This window comes from Botryllus schlosseri, chromosome 10 (genome assembly GCF_051294905.1).
Source record: "Botryllus schlosseri isolate E-star chromosome 10, Bs_hap1, whole genome shotgun sequence".
NCBI classification, from domain to species: Eukaryota; Metazoa; Chordata; class Ascidiacea; order Stolidobranchia; family Styelidae; genus Botryllus; species Botryllus schlosseri.
Window position 1 is genome coordinate 22,123,063 of NC_137245.1, and position 19,793 is coordinate 22,142,855.

General features: G+C 41.2%; 2 protein-coding genes across 2 annotated transcripts; one reads left to right on the forward strand and one right to left on the reverse strand.

Moving 5' to 3' along the window:
* The first annotated feature begins 4,512 nt into the window (after positions 1-4,512).
* LOC145448823 (uncharacterized) lies at positions 4,513-17,178 on the forward strand. Its single transcript, XM_080327270.1, has 9 exons — positions 4,513-4,955; positions 5,369-6,637; positions 6,819-6,916; positions 6,979-7,105; positions 7,165-7,896; positions 8,857-9,154; positions 11,870-12,021; positions 12,093-12,554; positions 16,739-17,178. The coding sequence occupies exons 1-8, from the start codon at positions 4,847-4,849 to the stop codon at positions 12,533-12,535; spliced, it is 3,228 nt and encodes a 1,075-aa protein (XP_080183396.1). The 5' UTR covers positions 4,513-4,846; the 3' UTR covers positions 12,536-12,554; positions 16,739-17,178.
* Positions 17,179-17,977: 799 nt separating this feature from the next.
* Positions 17,978-19,764, reverse strand: LOC145448826 (transmembrane protein 231-like). The gene has a single exon (XM_080327273.1). It carries the CDS (start codon positions 19,548-19,550, stop codon positions 18,615-18,617), a length of 936 nt encoding a protein of 311 aa, XP_080183399.1. The 5' UTR covers positions 19,551-19,764; the 3' UTR covers positions 17,978-18,614.
* Between the last annotated feature and the right edge of the window lie 29 nt (positions 19,765-19,793).

Sequence of the window (19,793 nt, forward strand, 5' to 3'; positions counted from 1 at the left end):
TTTTATCACCTCGTATAAGTACACATTCCCAGTCGACAATGCAGGAAACCTGACCGAGTGTACTCACCAGATCAGTGCTTCCCCGTGGGAGATAAGAACAGTTCCGAGGATGTAAGAAATCAGAAAGTCTCGTTCTACGTCTGCTTACATATTCGCGCCAGCAGACTTGGTCCCAACTGAATTTTATTCCGTCATAGAGTCACGATTTCACGTCACGATTTCGGGGATGTAGCCACATGAATTTACGCCGGTATAATTCTTGAATTTATAATGCATGTATGTATACTGAGCTACTGAAGGTCGTAACTAGAAAAATGTATAAGTGTACTGGGAAGTTGTATCAATAATCATTAGGGCAAGTTTTCGTTGCAGTTAAATCCGTGGAAAGTTGAATTTATTTTTGAAAAAAGTTGAAAAGTTGCAGAAGTTGCATTTTGACCACATTTTGCTCGGTTGACTAAAAAAAGGTCAATTTTCAGGCTCAGATCCCGAAATACCCGCAAAAGCGTTACTTCGGTGCTGATTTACGGTGTTTCAGTCGAATTTGGCCGTGTATTTCACCAAAATCGAAATTGCTTTCATGAAAAATCGAGAAAGTTGCAAAAAGTTGCATGGAAAAAATGGACAAAAGTTGCGAAAAGTTGCACTATAAGATTCCTTCAAACAGCTTAAAACAGCATTCCTCATATCTTACGAGTATTTAGGAAGCTGCCGGAAGCTGTAAAAAAAGTTGCAAAAGTTGCAAAAACTTTCCCTAATAATCATAGATAACTCGAGACAAAATGTTACGTCTCGCTAACGATGTTGCCCATTTCATCTTCCTCCGCGATTGTGTAGATTACACTACAACATATTTCGAATATATGCTAAATCAGTCCGATTCCGTGCCCAGTTGCCACGATCTATCTCTTGCAATTTGACAACCCGGGAGTTCACTACATCCCTGCAAACTATGACGTCGCAAAATCGTAATATCAGTAATCACATTGTAGCTCAATATCACAAGAATTCTTGTTTCCGGAGCATAAACTTGACAGTAAGTTTCAGAGGGAGGTATAGTCGATATTCCGCCTGGAGCCTGTCTTTGTCGTAATGCATTCTTGCATGGCGTTATTCAGTATCATTAATTCGATTCTCACAATCTCACAAAATGCTGGGCATTGGTATTCACCCGCTGACCCGCAATTAAATATCGGCCGATAGTGGGTCAGGCTAGGTGAGCGAAAATCGAAGGAATACAATCCACGGCCTCGCTTAACCTGTTACGAACTTTGTGTGTGATTCTGTGGCCGCTGAGGGGGAACATCCGCTTATCGCTTTTGTGCCGTTAAGTTTGTTATCTGTGTTTTTAGATAAGTTATATTGATAAGATTCTCATTCTATTTTGTTCCCACGATATTATATTGCTCCGTATTACTTTACGGCAAATTATAAAAGGTGGGATCGTTAAGGTGATGCTCCAAACCAACGTCATGTCGGAATTTTCTGGCGCGTGGCTGTGAAATCTTAGTGCATTTCCCTTAGGCTATAGCGATGAAACATAACTGTTTATGTATATTTCGGTAGCTGGAAGCACAAGTCGTTAGTTATGTATATACAAGCTCTTTACGGCGGATTACCTCATGTGTCTGCTTCACAAGCATTCAGGTTATCTTAAAAGTTGAAACCAGTTACCGGAGACGGTAGATTATGTCAAGTATTGGTATACTTGTAGTTCAGTGCGAGGTGAAATGTCGTGCTCTGGCAGTTGATGCATGGGGTTGGCGGGTTACACGTCTTGAGACCAACTGTTATCTGTATGCCAAAATTGCCAGAAATGATTTACTTTGTGGAACATCTGGATCAAATTTTGCCAAGCTCAGTTGATTTGAATTTGCGTAGAGGAGTGTACTTCTGAAGACTTATCTTGAAGAAGAACGCCGGTTACCGTAGGTTCACAACCCTAGTAATTGATAGAATTAACATATCATATATCTAGTAGATTCGGTTAGCGGTGTTCAACTTGATAGTGGTGTGAAAAGATATATTCCCACGGCGTTAAAATTAATCGAGCATTCTCGAAATTATAGAGTGATAAATAAGGGTGCCATGATTAGTTCTAAAATTTTGTTTATGTTACTACTGGTTCTAATAAGAGAACCACACGCAAAGATGTTGTTGCGTAGGTTATCCAGAGTTGTTGCGAAAACGTTTTTCGGTGTAGTTAACATAAAAGTATCGAGAATGTTCTTATAGTCATTGTCATATCTAAGGTACAGAGCTGCAGCGTTTTTATGCAGTATTTCCAGTATTCATACATAAATTTACTATTCTGCTATTTACTATGTCTTTTTCGTGCAATTCTGTGTTCGCGTTTACGGTTTGATCTATAGCTGTATCATAATTTCCCTCTTGTAATGGAATCGAGTGACTTGCCGGCTATAGACTACAGATGATGGATCAGTGGCTAGATGAAAACCAGATTAGCGTTTCCTTGGCACTGACGTAATAGGAAACCGCAGTTTCGGAAATAAGTAATAAATGGCATGTGTGTTTCATATTTCCCTCATCGTTGGTGATGCCATAAATACACGCTTCGTCGCTATTTCGGAAATGGAAATTTCAAATCGTGGAATTAGATATAATGTTTTTGACTCAACGCATTGTGATCTAACGCAGACTCCACTTTGCTATGGTGATTGCAGTTAGAGGAACGCAACTTCAGAAGCCAGAATTTGAACGACTTGACGCGGTTTACAATCAAAAATATTAGTGTATCATTTTGAAAATCAAAAGTACCGCCCGCCGGGCGTCATGATTGCGTGATAGAGCTCATTTCTGTTTATGTTCGTCTTCGGACCGACAGTATCGAAATTTCTTCCATGGCGACAGATTGGAACAGTCCCGCCCATGCAATCTGGGACCCACGGTACAAATGCGACCGGCAGAGGAAAATAATGCGCACCGTGACGAATTATCGCATATGTATTTGCGTGCGTCTCACGAGTTTGGTCCCGCGTGGTGAGCGATACCAATATCATCTGAGAGGCGGCAATCTATCATGACGGTCACGAAATAAGAACATACTTAAAAAAATGTACCTACCCAATGAATAGCCTACATTGTATATTATACATACAGTGTACAGTTACACGTCCCAAGATTTCGAAGTCATCTCCTCTATTAACTCTATCTGTTAATCTGATGTCGTGGGCTGAGAGGATGAAATATTCACAATAATATATGAACTGCAATGCAACTATGAAAGTAACGTATTATCGACAAAATTCATTCCTTAACCGATTGAAGATAATACTGAAAAATATTTCTGTATTGCTTTTGTGGTGCAAATAAACACAGTTTACTATAATTAGCCTACTTTATTATCTAACATTCTTTACAATTGAGGACATTTGGCGTTCTTCATGGTACTGTAGCAGGAGTTTGAGCCACGAGCATTTAAACAAGCTCCGAGTCCAGCCAATTTTGCCCCCCCCCCCCGATTTTGATTCCAAAGGGTGTTACAAATTTCTGCGACTCTGGCGCCAAACAACAGTCTATTTACTTGAAATTTACCGACTCCACAACCATCTTAGTATTGAGGTTGGGGACGTTTACACGTATGATATGTGATAGGATCATGAACTGTCTGTTTTTCTGGTCAAACACAACAATGACAACATGTCATCTATCCAAACAAAGTTCACTTCGCTATAAGTTTTCAATGCTTCTATAAAAGTCATCGGGTTAAACCTTTAAAACAACTCAGTTAAGTCAGCAAGATAAATTTTCTACTCAGATCATCAAGGCCTCGGTCCAGCCAATTGTGAAACACGATTAGTCAGGTCAGTGGTGCTTCAAATATAACGCAATTGTGACTTGAAATCGGGAGCGTCGCCAATATTGCCAGCTAACAAGGACTCGGCAATCACCAAACCTTCTAAAAGCAGGCTATTACGCTTTGTGCTTGTCGCGACGCGAATTTCGAACGCTATTGCAAGATCGTTGTCACAGATCTTTGTCCGTTAAGCAAACTGTAGCCTATATATTGATAAGTAGTGTATCCCGAAAGAACCTAGCCTACTTGTTGTCAATCAGCATTCTGAGTTATATTACGAGCTTTTGAGAAGGATAGCCTTCAGGCGACGACTCGAACAGTAGCTGGGTAAATTATGACCGTCGAACTTGCCGTGAGGTAATCAAATTATGTAATGACGGTAAACGTATTAAATAGGTAGGCCTCCACAGTATAATTAATAAGAAATTTTAGTGCTCAAGCTTCAACAACGATAGTTATGCTATATTAATATTATAGATTATCATGGTCGGAGATTTCGATTGTTGCGAACTTAATCTGTCGTAAACCGGGCACTAATATCCCATAGAATTGCTACGTTTTGTAACATAACCAAACGCTCGACGCCGCGCGATCTTCGAGAGGAGTCTCATCAACAACAAAACGTACGCTTACGGGATTTGCCTCTGACGTAATGACACAGCCGAGTGGACATATGCGAGAATGTACGAAGTGTTTGGAAGTAGATATATTATTATTTCATTTGCTCAGTTGTTCGATCGCGTCGTTCGCAGTGTGTGGGCGTCTCTGCAGCATGTTGTTTCGTCCGTAGGCGGCAGACGGGATACTACGATTGTATTGTTTTGACATTCAGAAGATTAAGAAGAGATAGCTATCCTATATATGATACTTGTAGGCAAGAGCATCTGTTATCGTAAAGCTATACTGGGCGGTATGTACCATAGTGGTTTGTAAATTATGCTATAACACTGTCTTGCATCAGCTTGTTTCACGATTTTATCAGTGCAGTCCTTTTTTAGGTATTTATTTAGAAATTAACATGAGATATAGATGATGACCACTGTGCCCGCCAATTCATCATCTCAGAGCGCTACACAGCAGCTGCGACTGTTGAATAAAGGCCCGGACTACTTCCGCAGTTCGAATAACCGCACTTCAGGTAAAATTTATTCTGAAGTCTTGGTCAGATTGAATTACTGTCACGGAGACTTGATCATAGGAAGTTTATTAATATTGGTAAGTTGGGAATCAGAATATTGTTGAGATATTATACCACAGCTAATAAAAACGTGACTGTAATTTCGAACGATCTTATACGTAGCATCAGTATTACATAGACTTTGCTAGTCAATATTGATATGAAGTAAGTTGATGCTGATTTGATATTTCTGATTTTTTTGTGCTTCAGAAAAACTGTGAACCTTTCTATTAAGTTTCTAAAGATATCTCTTTAGGCATAATACCACCTGATCAATAAGTTATCTGATTAATTTAACCACTCATGAAATAGATTTCTTTTCTATGTAGGCTTATGAAATTTATTGCAGTACTTGGATGTTTTATCTTGTACAGGGAGTGAAAACCGCAAGCAGTCAGCCGCCGAACGATTGGAAGCTGACAAATTCAAATATGTGAAAAGTGAAGGAGTCCGACAACGTCGATTCACTCTGGAGTTACGCGCAAACTCTCCTCCAAATAATGACAGCACGGGGACCCAGTCCATGGGCACTGCATCGACCGGGTCACCTATTAACATGGAGGAAGATTATGACATCACTGCTGGAAATGATATCGAAGAGGATGTATCGACAGAAGCCATATTGTTTATGGCGAATTTTACAAAAGTAAAGCCGACTGGCACTCCTACTGTCGCCAGAAAACTACCGAATGGGGACCAAACCGAGAAGACCCCGAGTCCTGTGAACAATGCAGAAATACTTCATACAATCACGGCTAACAGGCGACAACAACGTCTTAAAAATAAGGCAACACGCGGGGCGGAAAAGATATCAAAATGCGACAGCAATTTACCACCAAGCCCGCTTGTAACACGTTTACGAGAGAGACTGCATAACTCAGCAAGCAGTCATTCTAATAATACAACTGCCGGGAATGCGTTCACTCCTTCTCCGACAGCGGGAATGACAGCAGAAGAAGCGCTAAGCGATTGGAAACATGCCTCCACTGAGACAAAACCGCACAAGCCTTCACTCCCTCCAAAACATAGCAGTGCCTTGAACAAAATGAAAGAAGGATTTAAAAATGTTCCGTCTCTTCGAGCGATTATCGGCCTTGATAAGGACTCGAATCCGAACGAGCGTCGGTCACGTTCTCACGCTCCGAACACAGGCCGCCGGTTTCGGTCTGCAAGCGCCGGTCCAAACCTGCTTAAAACAGTCGAATCCAGAAGCCGTGGAGCGTCTAAATTGAAGCCAACGAAAAGTGACGCGTCTGATTCGGGTCACCCGGTAATGAGTCCACGCACGCAGTTAAAACACGTTCGGCGAAATTTGAAGAAAGTCAAAATCGGAGTCAGTGATTCTGATCATGAAAACCCACACGCCAGGAGGCACAGCACTTCGGAAAGCAGCTCCCGAGACCCGGTGCAAAGTGGGTTAAAAAAAGTCGCCGCTTCGTCGTACGTGGTGAACCCCCGAAAAACTACTGCGGAAGTTTCGACAATAGTCGAACACAAAGTCGAGTCGAAACCGCCAATAAAACCTCAAGTCCGAGCAGAAAAAGAAAACGTTAATCTCGACCACGATAGCGAGTCACAGCCGACTTATTTTGAAGTTTTAAAGAAGAGGTCTGTGTCTTCCTCAAGCAAAGAAGATGACGATAGTAAGTTCATTTTCAGATTGACTTCATCCGATTTGATGATGATGCCATTTTGGTGTGAATTCAGCATAGCAGTTATGCGTGATTTTTTCCAAATATCCATTCCTTAAGATATACGAGTAGAATCTGACAGATATATCCTGTGTTAGTTCCTCCGCCATCCTAATCTGTATTTGTTTTCCAGCTCAAAATCAAGAGCCGACGCATCTCAACTCGTCCAAAGTGAAAAGAAGATCGATGGATGTTCTCCAATCGTCTGAGAATACGTTGCACGCTGCAGCTGTATGTCGCTTTTGCCACGTTATATTTTTGAATATCTGAATTTATGTCTCTCGTTCTTTTAGTCTTCCAATGTGACAGAAAGGGAGAATACTTCTGGAGTTTATAATTCAACGAGACAGAACAGATCTCGTAGCCATCAACACGAGCATAAAAGATCAAATCTGCCGTCAAGGTTGTCATCACCTGATAGTAAGCACGATTCATTGTCGCCAGTCTTACTTTTTTTTAACTTACTTTTTCCAATTTAGATTCGACACATCCTCTTAAGGATGCAACCGTCTTCACGAAGTCCGGTTCCCGAAAAAGCGTAGCGGAAGCCATAGAGGAAATAATCAATCCCGTATTACAGGATGCAATTAAAGACTGCGGCACATCAGATTCCCCTGTCGGAAGCACCAACGGACACGCTACGGCTTCCAAACGAGAAAGCCTTTTCGGGGATTGCAGTATCGCGGCAACTAACAACACTGTCAGCACGTCCTCGAAAGAACACCGAAACTCATCGGTAGTGGATAACATCAACAATGTTCTACGAGGATCGTGCCCGGATTCGAAATCCGATTCCGGCAGTTTGAAGGATAAAACAGAAAGAAAGACTTATCACACCAGATCGAAAGTTACCGAAACGCAAAATAACACAGAGTCTATCGAATCTTCTGGTCGCTCGACAAAATCGTCGCCGAAGCAACCGTCCTTTTTTGACGGTCCGAGCAACGCAGCTCATTTACGGCCGGTCCCAATGCGGCAGCATTCTGCCCCGACAGGCACTGTCAGCTCACGGCCGACCAGCCGAATAGACATTCCGCCTGGTAGCGGTAACGACGACGGGCCGATGAACAACTCTCCGGTTTTCTCCGCGAGCCGGAGAAAAGATAGTCCACCGCAGTTCCATCCGAGGACATCCAGTCTGAGCAGTAAGCAAAAGGAGTCTTCGAAATCCAGCGGTTCTGGATCAAATGACCCCGCGAAACCATTCACAGGTTGGTTGATATCAAAATCACTTCAATAATGAGTGGGGCCGGTGTTTTTTAAGGTGTTTTGTGGGACCGTCCAGCGGTTTCCCAAAATTTGAACTTGCAACTACAGCAGAAAAGTAATGGTTGTTTCTCGCTATGTCTTGTCGATAATACGAATATATAGCCTATGATAAATAGTACACGTCCGGAAAAAGAATAAATAGAGGCAAGGCATAGCTAGCAGCTGAATCAAAGTGTTATTCACAAAAGAAGTGGACCTTCGATACTTATCAATGTTTATTTTTGATTTATGGCGCATAATTATCAATTTCTGCGTGTGGAAACATAACAAGCAGAAGCCGACAAGCGCACTTCGTTTGATTGTGCAGCAAACATGTTTGGTGGCTGTGTTGGCTACTTTTTGTATTTAAATGAAACGCTTGCGGTCTCTTGAAGCTACTTAGCCGTCACGCAAACCAATCCTTGAAAAAAACCTGAGAGGGGCTGAGAAAAATCAAGTCCCCGAGTGATTTCGAATCGAATATGGGCTTCGAGTCGAGTATCACTTATTATGACTTCATAGTAGTATAGTGTGAATGACATGGAAAGCCCAACTATGTGCCTTTTAAGCGACAACTAATGAATATATGCCAGGTCTGCACCACATGTAGTTAAGTTGGTATCTTTTCAGCCATACCTATTTCATTGTGTACTCTGTGAAAATGCTTCACAGAAATTCACTTCCACCTATGTGCGTGGATTTGTACTACGTGTGCCGGATGCTGTGATACGGTCAATTGAGTTTGCAAGTCTCCCACTTCGGGGAAAAGGTATTAAAACTGTCATTCTCGTTGAAGATATAACTGGTAGTGGAAAGGGGATCACAATTTCAGTATTCAAAAAAAAAATCGTCTCACTGGTCTACTCAAAATCATTGTACCTAGCACTAGTAACTAGTGTGACGAAACGCAATTCTCTTTTCAGCACTCACCGCATCGGACTTGAAACCCCGTTCTGGCAAACACGCCCCTGTCACCGCCTCCCAATCGGTACCCGTGAAAGCGATGTTCGCATACCCGGGTCAACCCGTGTCTCAGACCCGGCATAATCCCAAACGACACACGACGACGCCCGTGTCCCCCACACTGTCTCCGAATAAGCAACAGGCCAGAATGACCCCGCCACATACTCCGACTCGCTCGAGCGCTTCAACGCCGTACTCCTCTCTCAAACGGACGCCGACCTCTTCACGGAGTTCGTCTCTGAAAAGAAACCGACACAGGTAATTACATTGATCTATATTAAGTCATAATTAGCATCATAGATATGAATTTGTGAAGGGTAGTTTTGGTGATTTCAGAAGTAGCGTGTACGACTGTACTTGATTGACGACGCAGTTTCTCATGATGTAATCGATAACTTTGAAAACATCACCATCACCAATGTGTCAGTATTAGGATCATACTTATCCTGTATGGTGCTAGTTTATTCTTCCGGTGCTAAAATATTCACGTACTTGTTATCCAATAAAACTACTGTGTATTTGTTATGATTTGATTTTGGCTGCCATTTTGTGCCACGATTACGCCCCTATCATTGCATGATTTGGTATTCTTTTCCTGGATAAATCATATCAATTCCTTTGTAAACATTGTTTTCTACTCGATTATTTCAAATAAGACATAGTGCTATTTGTAGTCATGTTCCGAATGCATTTCCATGGCGTCGTAGGTCTACTCAAGTAAGATGCGTTATTTTGCTGACGTGTGCTGGACACATTCTCCCATGATGAGCATTGTCACTCCGCTGGTATTATTCTTTAACAATCGCCTTTGTTCCATGTTTTCATTCCGATCAATATAATGCTGCTATATCAAGTTGCGGTTTTCAATTGCACCTAACCCGATCACATTTCTCATTCATCATTGTCACGTATTGCGGGCGATTGAGTCTCTGTCCATGTGGGCTGGTAGGCATCTGTTTCCTAACTACAATCGAACAATGTACTGCGTCTGTGATGTTAGTGGGATGCGGCATTGAAGATTTTTTTGTTATAGTTCAAATCAGTTGTCTTGATTTACGAGGCCTTTCAAAAGCTACAACTCAATGCGGAAAATTCTCAAGTAAACCATATGTTTGCACACATGCCGCACACGTATTTGTGTCCATGACCTATATTGAATATATTCGGGTTCAGATACCTGTACTAACACTAGCACATCACATCATATCTTTCATACATCAACGGATATTACTGTTCGGCGTAATTACATTTTAATATTAGTTGATCGTTGGCATATTTATATTACTGATGCTTATGTATGTAACTCTGCAGTCTGCATTTATTGCTAATTTTATCTCCAACAAGCAAGTAATCACTCATAAATATTCCTGCTGAGGAAGTCACCAAGACTGTTCTGTAATCTGTGGCTCGATTGGCATATTTTCTGTATATGCTCAATGCTGATTGCTCATTCTGTGGAGTTGTTTGACCTTCATTGTTGTGTTAGTAGGGAGTGCTGAACACTGAACAGGTGTGAGGTAAATGCCTTGGTATTTTTCCCTCATGAAGGATTAGTACAGTGCGCATTATATCTGTTTAAATATTGATGTGGTGTGATTTGACTGTTTTCCCTAAGGTGAATGTTTTCCCTAGGGTAAAACTCGTTGCAATCTATCTTGTGGGAAACGTTTCCTTTAACCATTGTCATCATGAAATCAGTTTTAGCTGTGTAGTTGTATCTATGGTATTTTGACTTGAGCAACCATAGTTAAAGGGGCACTGCGCTCTAAAAATGATGTGGTCTCAAATTGAAGGTAAAAACGAACAAAAATTTTTGGCCGCAGCCATTTCCTTCAGAACGCCACCGTAATGGAGCTGCAATTAATTGAAATTTCTACAAGACCAGCCGCCGGGGCTGCTTAACCCGTTACATGGCACGGTGTCTTCATCGTCGCACTTGCTCAACGCGATAAGGCAGTCACGCAGAGACCGAAACTTGGACACACTTTCTTCATAACATCGGCTGATAACTATCTAAAATTCGTTCTCTGCGTGACTGCCTAATCGCGTCGAGCAAGTGCGACGGTGAAGATATCGTGCCATGTAACGGGTTAAGCAGTCGCAGCAGCTGGTCTTGTAGAAATTTCAATAAATTGCAGCTCCATTACGGTGGCGTTCTGAAGGAAATGGCCGCGGCCAAAAATTTTTGTTCGTTTTTACCTTCAATTTGAGACCACATCATTTTTAGAGCGCAGTGCCCCTTTAAGGCCTATTTACACTGCAGCAAAATTTGCATCTGTACTAAGGTACATATGTTGAACACTTGAACAGACTCTGTGTGATAGTGTGTTGTTTTAAATAATCTCGACAATGAGCTGATTGTTTGAAAAACCCCGCTACTTCATTGACTCGAGTGCATCCATAGAGTGAACTGGTTACAAACTTCACTCAAGAATTAAACAACAATATCAAATGATGATAGGCGACTGATTGGCTAGCTTTCTACTCTTACAACTGCCGTAAGCCTCTTTTCCATCACTGTTGCTATGCTGTATCGCTAGAGATCGAGGTTATCAAGTTTTAGGTTAAAGTTCGATCAATTAAAATAGAAAACACTCGATGCCAATGATAATATGCGTGAACGAGTCGAGAGTACTTCAGTGAAAAATTTGTTGTCGAAATTGTATTTTTCCACACTGCGTATCAGCATGTCCTTGCTGGAATATTATTTCTCTGGGAAACAATGTGGCTTGCTTGTATGTCCTTTTTATAGCCGACACTCCTTCGATTATATACATATCACTGCGACTCTGCTCGTTCAGTGTGTTTTGTACATCAACAGTGTCATATTGAAGTCGTATGTACGAGAGAGTTTATTTCAGCAATAATATCAAACACCCGGATGTGATTAGAACCACATATATATATAAATTAGGCTATCACCAAATTTTTTATACTAGCAATTTATGACACAATCCTTCCAATGCATTGCAGGGGTTCCAAACCTGACATTCAGTACCACAGTGAGCTAGACAGGTTCTTTTCCACTATGGGAATGGAGGATTACATGACTCTCACAAACCATTCCGGGAACGACACGACGCATTCCAATCACCTCAGCAGCGAGTCGGATTTCTCCTTTGCCGGTGAGCAATATCTGCCGGCTTCGTGCTTTTATGATGGTGAGAGTCATCGAAACTTGTTTATTTTCTCGAAGGCGCGTCCGCATATGTACGCGACAGCCCCGACGAGGCAATGGACATCGATCCCGTGCCCGCGCAGCTTCTGAAAGGTCCCCAGTCTGTCAGCATTATCGAGAAAAACGCTCGGGTAATGCGGTGGCTCATGTCGTGTCAGAAGAACCGGAAGAACAGTTTATCGGCAAAAATAACCCCGCGGGATAACGATGGCGGTAATGCTAACACGTCGCAAACCCCGCCCTTGTCACCAACGGCCAGGGACCCGTTGAAACCGTCGCATCAGTTGTTACAATCCTTCCCCGCCGCGGTGCGCAGTTCTCAACCTGAAGCGCATCAGCCACGTGCTGTTCCTTATGGTTCTGCTGCGCCTCCCATACCGCCAAGGACCTATCAAAGGAGAATGGGTGCGTTAGAGCAGGATGCACATTTTGTCGGTGGGCCTAAAGAGTCTAACGTCTAGTGCTTTATCTTTTCAAACGGTGAGTTGTCTAAAAATCTGTTATTTTTGTTGGAAATGATGTTTTTCTTACATTGTTCTGTTGCGTTTGGATTATGACTCGTCTGTACGTTAATGCCTGACTGATGTGTGATCGTCTGCTGTGAAACGGCGTGGTGTTAATCATCGGCTTTGAGCGTGATATCCGATTCAAGTAACCAGCTGACTCAATATCGTATAACTTTTCTCCCAAAGTCGATCAAGTTGAACTTGTTTGCAAACCACGTCCTTCTGGCCTGGGCTGTCGAACGGCGGTGTACATAATTTACCGCTCTGTGTCAATGACTTGCGAGAATGTCTCGTTGGTATAGAGAGACTGCCTTCATAGTTCATTACATTTTTGGTAAAAGTAAGCGAGCTGAGTTTACTTAACATGTCTGTACCTGCCTCATATGTTAGGAATTCGGTGTAGCTGACAGGATGCCACTAGTTACAAACTCAACCTGTGAAGCAAAATTTCAGATCGCTAACATAATAGATACCAAGTATCTTAGCCCATGTAGTTTTATAAATGATTAATATTTGAACTGCTTCACTCGAGTTCTCGTGTGTGGTAAACATAATCCCTTGTGCAGTGGTATCATCGGAAAAATTGTGTGTGTAGAAGTAACTCTATTGATGAAATTTGTGTTTTGCTATGATGACACGATTACAGTACCCGTGTGCTTTAATGGAATCAGCGGTTTTCTCTGTTGCCGGTAACATAAGGCTGTGCTATTTCCCCTTTCCTTTTTTGGTATCAACACTACCAAGAGGTCGCCGACAGACATAAATATTTTATGCCTGGTTAAGTGAAATTTTCACTCGTATTACGCACTGTGGGAAAGGGATAAAATTTGTGAGCGGTTTCACGCGCTGTTAAACCGGCTCAACACTTCTTTTCATTATCAGCTTGAGTAATGTCATGCACGGTATTTTTTAGGGTCATTCAAATACTGCTCACGTTCAGCTCCTCATGTCAGTTGAACGTTTTAATCACCTGCGAATACAAAGTTGGATATTATGACATCAGTTTTGATATATAGCATTAACTGCAGCATTGGGAACCTGATAGTTTTTTCTCTCGCCCATACACACATAGCCATACATAATTTGCAATAGTCGCTATTGGCATAATTATGGTAGGCCTACTATCAATAATTCCAAATCATCTCCTCAGACATTTCCGGCGATACTTTAGAAGTGTTTATTTAACACAAACCAGGGTTGTTTACCTGGGTACTTTACCGGGTTTTCGGCCAATCCTGAGTGCACATGTTGGTCCAGCCATAAAATGGCTTTCGGATCGTTGGAAACTTGGACGAATCTGACCTTGTATTTAAAAATTATTATATTGTGTGATATTTGGTTGGTCTGCTACATAATACGTATGTGGCTGATCCTGGTGTTTGCCTACAAAGAATATAATCCACGCTTTCTTGCCTTACATCAGGGGTTCTCAACTTCCCATGTATAACGGGCCGCATTTTACCAGCAAAAGACGCCGCGGGCCGCAGAATATTATTACCATGATGTATTTAGGGGCTGCTATTAAATTTAAGCTACTGCACCCCATTTACCAGTCGTATACGGGCGTTTAGTACATTTTTACGAATTCTAAAGCAATAACGGACAGCTCTCGTAAGTTTGCAGTTGCTGTCTTTTTGTGAGAATGTGTATCTCCCAGCGGCGCATTACGGCAACTTTTTCGTTACAGAGACTATTATCATTTTGAGCTCTCAGTGACAAAGAAGTCTGGCGTTTCGGGGTCAGCAATAGTTACTGAAGTCAGCATTGTCAAGTTGCTGTTTTTCGCTGGTCCCCTCCCCATGTTTGCCTTGCCAGCATTTCCCATGCAAATATGTCCTCTCTGATAAAAATGCAACCAAATAATTAGCTATGTGAGGTCGGTGGATTCGTCCAATACTAGTCCACATGGCAACGTGCAATAAAAGATCGACTGACCGGGTTGGAATCCTGATACGTTTAGCGTAATATAGTTGGTGTGTCAAGACGGTTCTCAGCGTCACACCTGTGCGTAGTCAGTACAATCTTTGGTGTGCACGAGGCACCGATTCCATGTGGGTCGACTGACATTGCTGCTACTGTTTAGGTCTCGGTTGCATCACACAACTGTAGCTTGGAAATTTGTCATGTGATGGTGTCCTTGCTGCTACGTTGTGGAAACAGCGAATATTCACACAGTAGCCTATAGGCCTATGTTATAGTTTCATTGAAATTACACATTCTCTAGCAAATTACCTGGGTTTAGCGATATTTCAAAGAGTCAGTAACGTCGTCGGCAATTCCAAAAATGTCTCGAAATATGGATTGCTCGGCTTGAGACCTAGCTATAGCAACGTTTTTCACGATCAGGCGATATGCCGAACTCCAAAAGAAACTTTCGTTGTATCATTTTAAGCTTCTATGCTTCGTTACGACAATTATTCTTCGACAAATATGACAAATCGGATTTCCATTTATATCTGAGGAAGCAAACTCATTTTTCACGCAGTGTGTTACAAACACAGTTTTCGCCGTTTAATTTCCCGTTCTTTCTTCTTGTTTCTGTTCAAACCATTTGCGGTGAGTGAAAAACTCTTTAAAATTGTACTACAAACGCTAGGGTATTCTCTTAAACCAGAGTTCACAGAAGAATGTCGATTTAAAAAAATATATATATACTCGAGCATATATCAAAAAACCGAACACATCAAAGAATGAGTATTCAAACGACACACAGACGGTACAATAAGAGAGCTAAGTAGCTAAATTATTATACAACAATTCTGTGCCAGTAGTAAATGCGTTTATTGTGAAAGATGTCGCGGGCCGCAAAATAAACGTCTGCGGGCCGCGGGTTGAGAACCCCTGCCTTACATTATACTATTGTGAATGCTTCTATGAATGACCAATATAGATTTGGATGTCACCTGCCTCACTGCTCGACCACTCTTCTCGGACCCATTTATCCACGGCATTGTATTTGATCCAAGAACTATATGACTGAAATATTTATTATTCCAAATCGTTCCAGTTACTGTGGAAAATTATTTCAATTACTGAGACGTTTTGCTCAAATCGACGGTGAATCTTGGATTGCTCTACCATGCCAGTGGGCCTATATGTCCCTGTCAACTTTATGGTAGAATGGTCAAAATTAGTAGGAGTAATCCGAGGTTGTCATGATTTTTTTAAATTCGTAAAATGTCTCGACTCGAGTCATTGTGTATAACTCGAACCAAGTCATATGACTCGAGACTAGGGCGGCCAAGACAGACATTTCATTGTAACTTCGAAAAAAGTAAAGTCATTACCGGTACTCACCACGTTATTAGTGTTTCGTCTATCAGTTCTGATAAATGGAAAATAGGGCCAGAAACTGTCATGACTTGGGAGAATTGTGCGAGCCATTCTGTATCACTCGGGCAGAGTTGAAAAAAGTGGGTTGAACTGAACATCATGACTCGGACTCGAGTCAGAACACTATAACTTGGACTCGACCGTCTACTCACTGACTCGGTGGTGAATTGAAAATGACTTGACTCGAGTCAAAATTATAAAAGTGAGATTGACTTGTGACTTGGTTACGACCATGCAGTAATCCTACTGTAACTCTAAGGTGCTCACTAAGTTGCTGCATATGTGCCAGCCTGTGCCTATGCGATTGACATAGACCTTCCTAAATTTACTTAAACTTTAACTTGAAGAATGAAAATCGGGTCGTTGCTATTGTGTTGACAACAAAAATTCAACAGCTTAGGTCTAGTCATTCTAACTAATGCCATATTTATCTTGTTTCGTTCACGTATATATGGTTGAAGTTACCTCATTTCATAATACGTCTAAATTAGACGGTCTAATCATTTGTGAAACTGATTTGATGATCTGACACCACAAGCTATATGCTCTATCAATATTACTTTGCGGTCTGGCTGTTGACCCTGGCAGAACCCTTGGTCTAACTGCAAATGGCAATTAGTCCTTTATCAAACTACGATTTAGCGTGCATACCCGACTGGTTATAGTGTTGTCAGTTTTGACTAAGGGTCTACCACGGGTCTGACATGGCATAAATTACTTGAATGATATCAATAAATATGCATATAATCTCTAGTTTTTTACCCTTACTAATGGAAAACTAAGGAAGCTGATATACCATATCGTAATCTAGTTTCTGTTTTGCAGGTTTCCTGAAAGCTGCTGATTCTGTTATCTCCTTTTCAAATCCCAATATCACTTCTGCACTGATGGTCTACCAAAGAGCATCCACAAAAAGTTGGAGCCGTTTCAGCAATTACAAATATTACATATCAATATCAGTCATCGCATCGTATAGATCTGCACTCACAAGATTGGACTTCAAGAAATAGGCGTCCCTGGTATTGTGGATGGTTACACACGTTTCTTGCGAGTCAGCCTATCGAAGAAGTGTCTTTTTTCCATTGAACTATCCTGAATACATTTTATTGGATTAGGGTGCAGCTAGCCTGTCATCTGTATGCTGTGTTATCTCGGAGATTGCGTGTTGTATTATTGAAATCATGTTCGTTTGGCTTGTTGTAGTTTTAATGTTGCTTATTTACGGTTCAAATTTTCGTAAAAATATACCCCCTACTTCCCTGAAATGAGTTTACACGAGTTGGGCTTATGACGTTAGTGGCTAGGAATAGCCTACAGAGGCAAGGATCACGGTATATAAGAGGACCAGAGTTCGTCAGTAGCGTGTTGTTTCGACTTTGTCGGATGGATAATGATTTTGAAGTTCTAGTTCCGACTTTTGGAACTCAATTTCCAATCTAATTTTTACAAGTAGGAAGTAAATTGGCATCATTTTTGAAGTGGTATTGTAATCACACCTTGATGTAAATCTGCCGTTCTGTGTCTCGCAAAGTTGAAAGCTGTCATCAGATTATTTCTCCAGCAAAAAGTCTATGACACCAATCAACATATTCTTTAAATATATTGCAACACTTGATGACAATGAACTTTTGACGTGTGTTTAGAGAGGACTACTTGGGTAGGAGCATCTATGAATAATTTAACCAATACTTGACACTCGGGTACTGTTAACTCTCATCCATAACACCATGTACAAAGGGTATCTGAATACTTGTGAAATTCAGTTACAAGCTTGAAAGGGAAGGAAATATCAGAACGCTTTGGTACTCAACTATATTATAGAGGCCCAGCTGCAGTGATTAGGTCAATTGTCTCTAGTTATGTTTTGTATTGAGTCCTTTTACAACTCTGCTGTACTCCATTTTAATGTCGCTTGACATTTGCCAAGTTGCAGCTAAAGCATGTCAAAATTGACATTGCGTGACAACTCAAGCTACATTTCCCTCGCAAAATGTTATTGAATCACCATCCTCTTTGATATCAGTTGTTGCTGTCTTGCAATTCACTCTATAATTATCGAACAGGTTGAAATCTAACCATGTATTTTATAAAAATATATGATACGTAGAGAAGAGTGAGTATGTATGCTCAGGTAAATGTGTAACAGTTAAGACAAGATTCAAATGCTTTGCATACGGGATCCATTGTTTTCACAACCTCGCATGAAATAGAAGTCAATTGCATGAGCATAAATAATTACAAAATAATCTGCAACTGAATAATTATATCATGTTTCAAATCCACCATCTCATCTCACCGTTATTTCGTGCATAAGGAGTTGAGATGTAAATTGATTGGAATGAAGTTTCTTTGCAGTGCCTTCTATTAACAGCTAACCATAAAAATTTTGCAAAGACTATTATAGTTTTTTAGAAAAACTAGGCATCAACCAATAAGGTCAGTAGAGGTACCACAAACCGTGAATTTTTTTTCATGGTGAGGAATACGTTCTATTGCTGTCAACGTTTATCCATACCAGCAGTTCAAAATAAAATTCAAGACAGTGTATCACTGACGAGAGCTACAGATTCATAGAATATCTGTGTACACAAAAACTATTTTATCTACTAGTAGAATGTGAGCATCCGTCTCCGGCAACTGATGAACAGGGATCTTGTAGCTTGCCTTTTTTCAGAGAACATCCATTGACCAATAAGCCTCGTTAGAATCCTTTTACCAGTTTCACCTTGGGTTGCTGCACAACTGTATTGAATACGTTCCCTTCAAACACAGTCCTGTTAATGCGTTTGAACACCCAGAGAAATAATAACAAAATTGAGGCATACTGCACCCATCCCCACTTGACAAGTTCCCAAAATCCAGGCTGGTAGGTTATGATCTCAGTTGGATATTTCAGTGTCATGTTGAAAAGAAAGGGCTGACTTGGAATGCGTCCCGGGGTCCAAATACTGTAGGAATTTTCTAGTCTTGTTGTGATGTTACGTGAAGAATAACTCTCCAATATGTTGAAAATGTCATAGTCAGATGCAAAATAACTGTTAGAGTTGATAACCGATCCGTTATACCTTACATCAGTTCCACGATGATACAATGGCGTTCTTTGATGTAGACTCAAATCCCCGATAACTTTAAGACTAGAACCGCTGAGTGGGGATGATTGAGCGACATAGACAATGCTTTCCATTTGAAACGTTGACATCCTGTACAATTTGTAGTCGAAGACAGCTATCAGCTGTACGTTTACAACTTGTTCGGTGGAAGACAACGGTAGACTTATGTTGAGAGAGAGCTGGTCATTCAAACCATCATTGTTGCTGTCCAGTTCGTACGACGTGACTTGTGGGACCCGTAAATTAGTTTGCAAAAGATTATTGAAATTTGCGTAAGTGCTCCACGCAAAAAAATCTCCTGGTGTAGCAAGGTCAGCTACAAATAGCAGCTGCTTTTTATATGCGACATCTGGCTGTTCTAGATAAGTGTTTGTTGTCATCCAAAAGCCCTGGCTTCTATAAGCGACGAGTAGCGGAGGAATGAAGGTCAGACACAGCATCGCAAGGACATATAATGATGCTTTTGACCAAATACTGGACTTGTAGCGATACAGAGCAGGTAGTGAATAGATTTCAAACACCGCCATGTTTGTGAGTAATATAGTGTCTGAAAAATATTCAATATTAAGGCGGATATTGTGTAAAAATATAAACAAACCAATGAGCTATAAGACTGTGATATCGGTACACGTGTACCGTATGTGAGCCGTGACACGTATGGCTATATAATTCAACTACCCCGGACAACTGCAGGTTGCCGAAAACGATTCCCACCGAAAAAAAAACAGAGGTCGTTCTATCTTCTATGTGGTGTGCTCCGAAACAATCAA

What these genes read in the sequence shown, in the direction of transcription:
- LOC145448823 (XM_080327270.1), top strand. Translation starts at nt 4,847, where the DNA reads ATGATGACCACTGTGCCCGCCAATTCATCATCTCAGAGCGCTACACAG. An exon ending in AAGCAAAGAAGATGACGATA is followed by an intron (nt 6,638 to 6,818) that starts GTAAGTTCATTT and finishes TTTGTTTTCCAG; the next exon opens with CTCAAAATCAAGAGCCGACG. An exon ending in GTCGGATTTCTCCTTTGCCG is followed by an intron (nt 12,022 to 12,092) that starts GTGAGCAATATC and finishes ATTTTCTCGAAG; the next exon opens with GCGCGTCCGCATATGTACGC.
- LOC145448826 (XM_080327273.1), bottom strand. Translation starts at nt 19,550, where the DNA reads ATGGCGGTGTTTGAAATCTATTCACTACCTGCTCTGTATCGCTACAAG.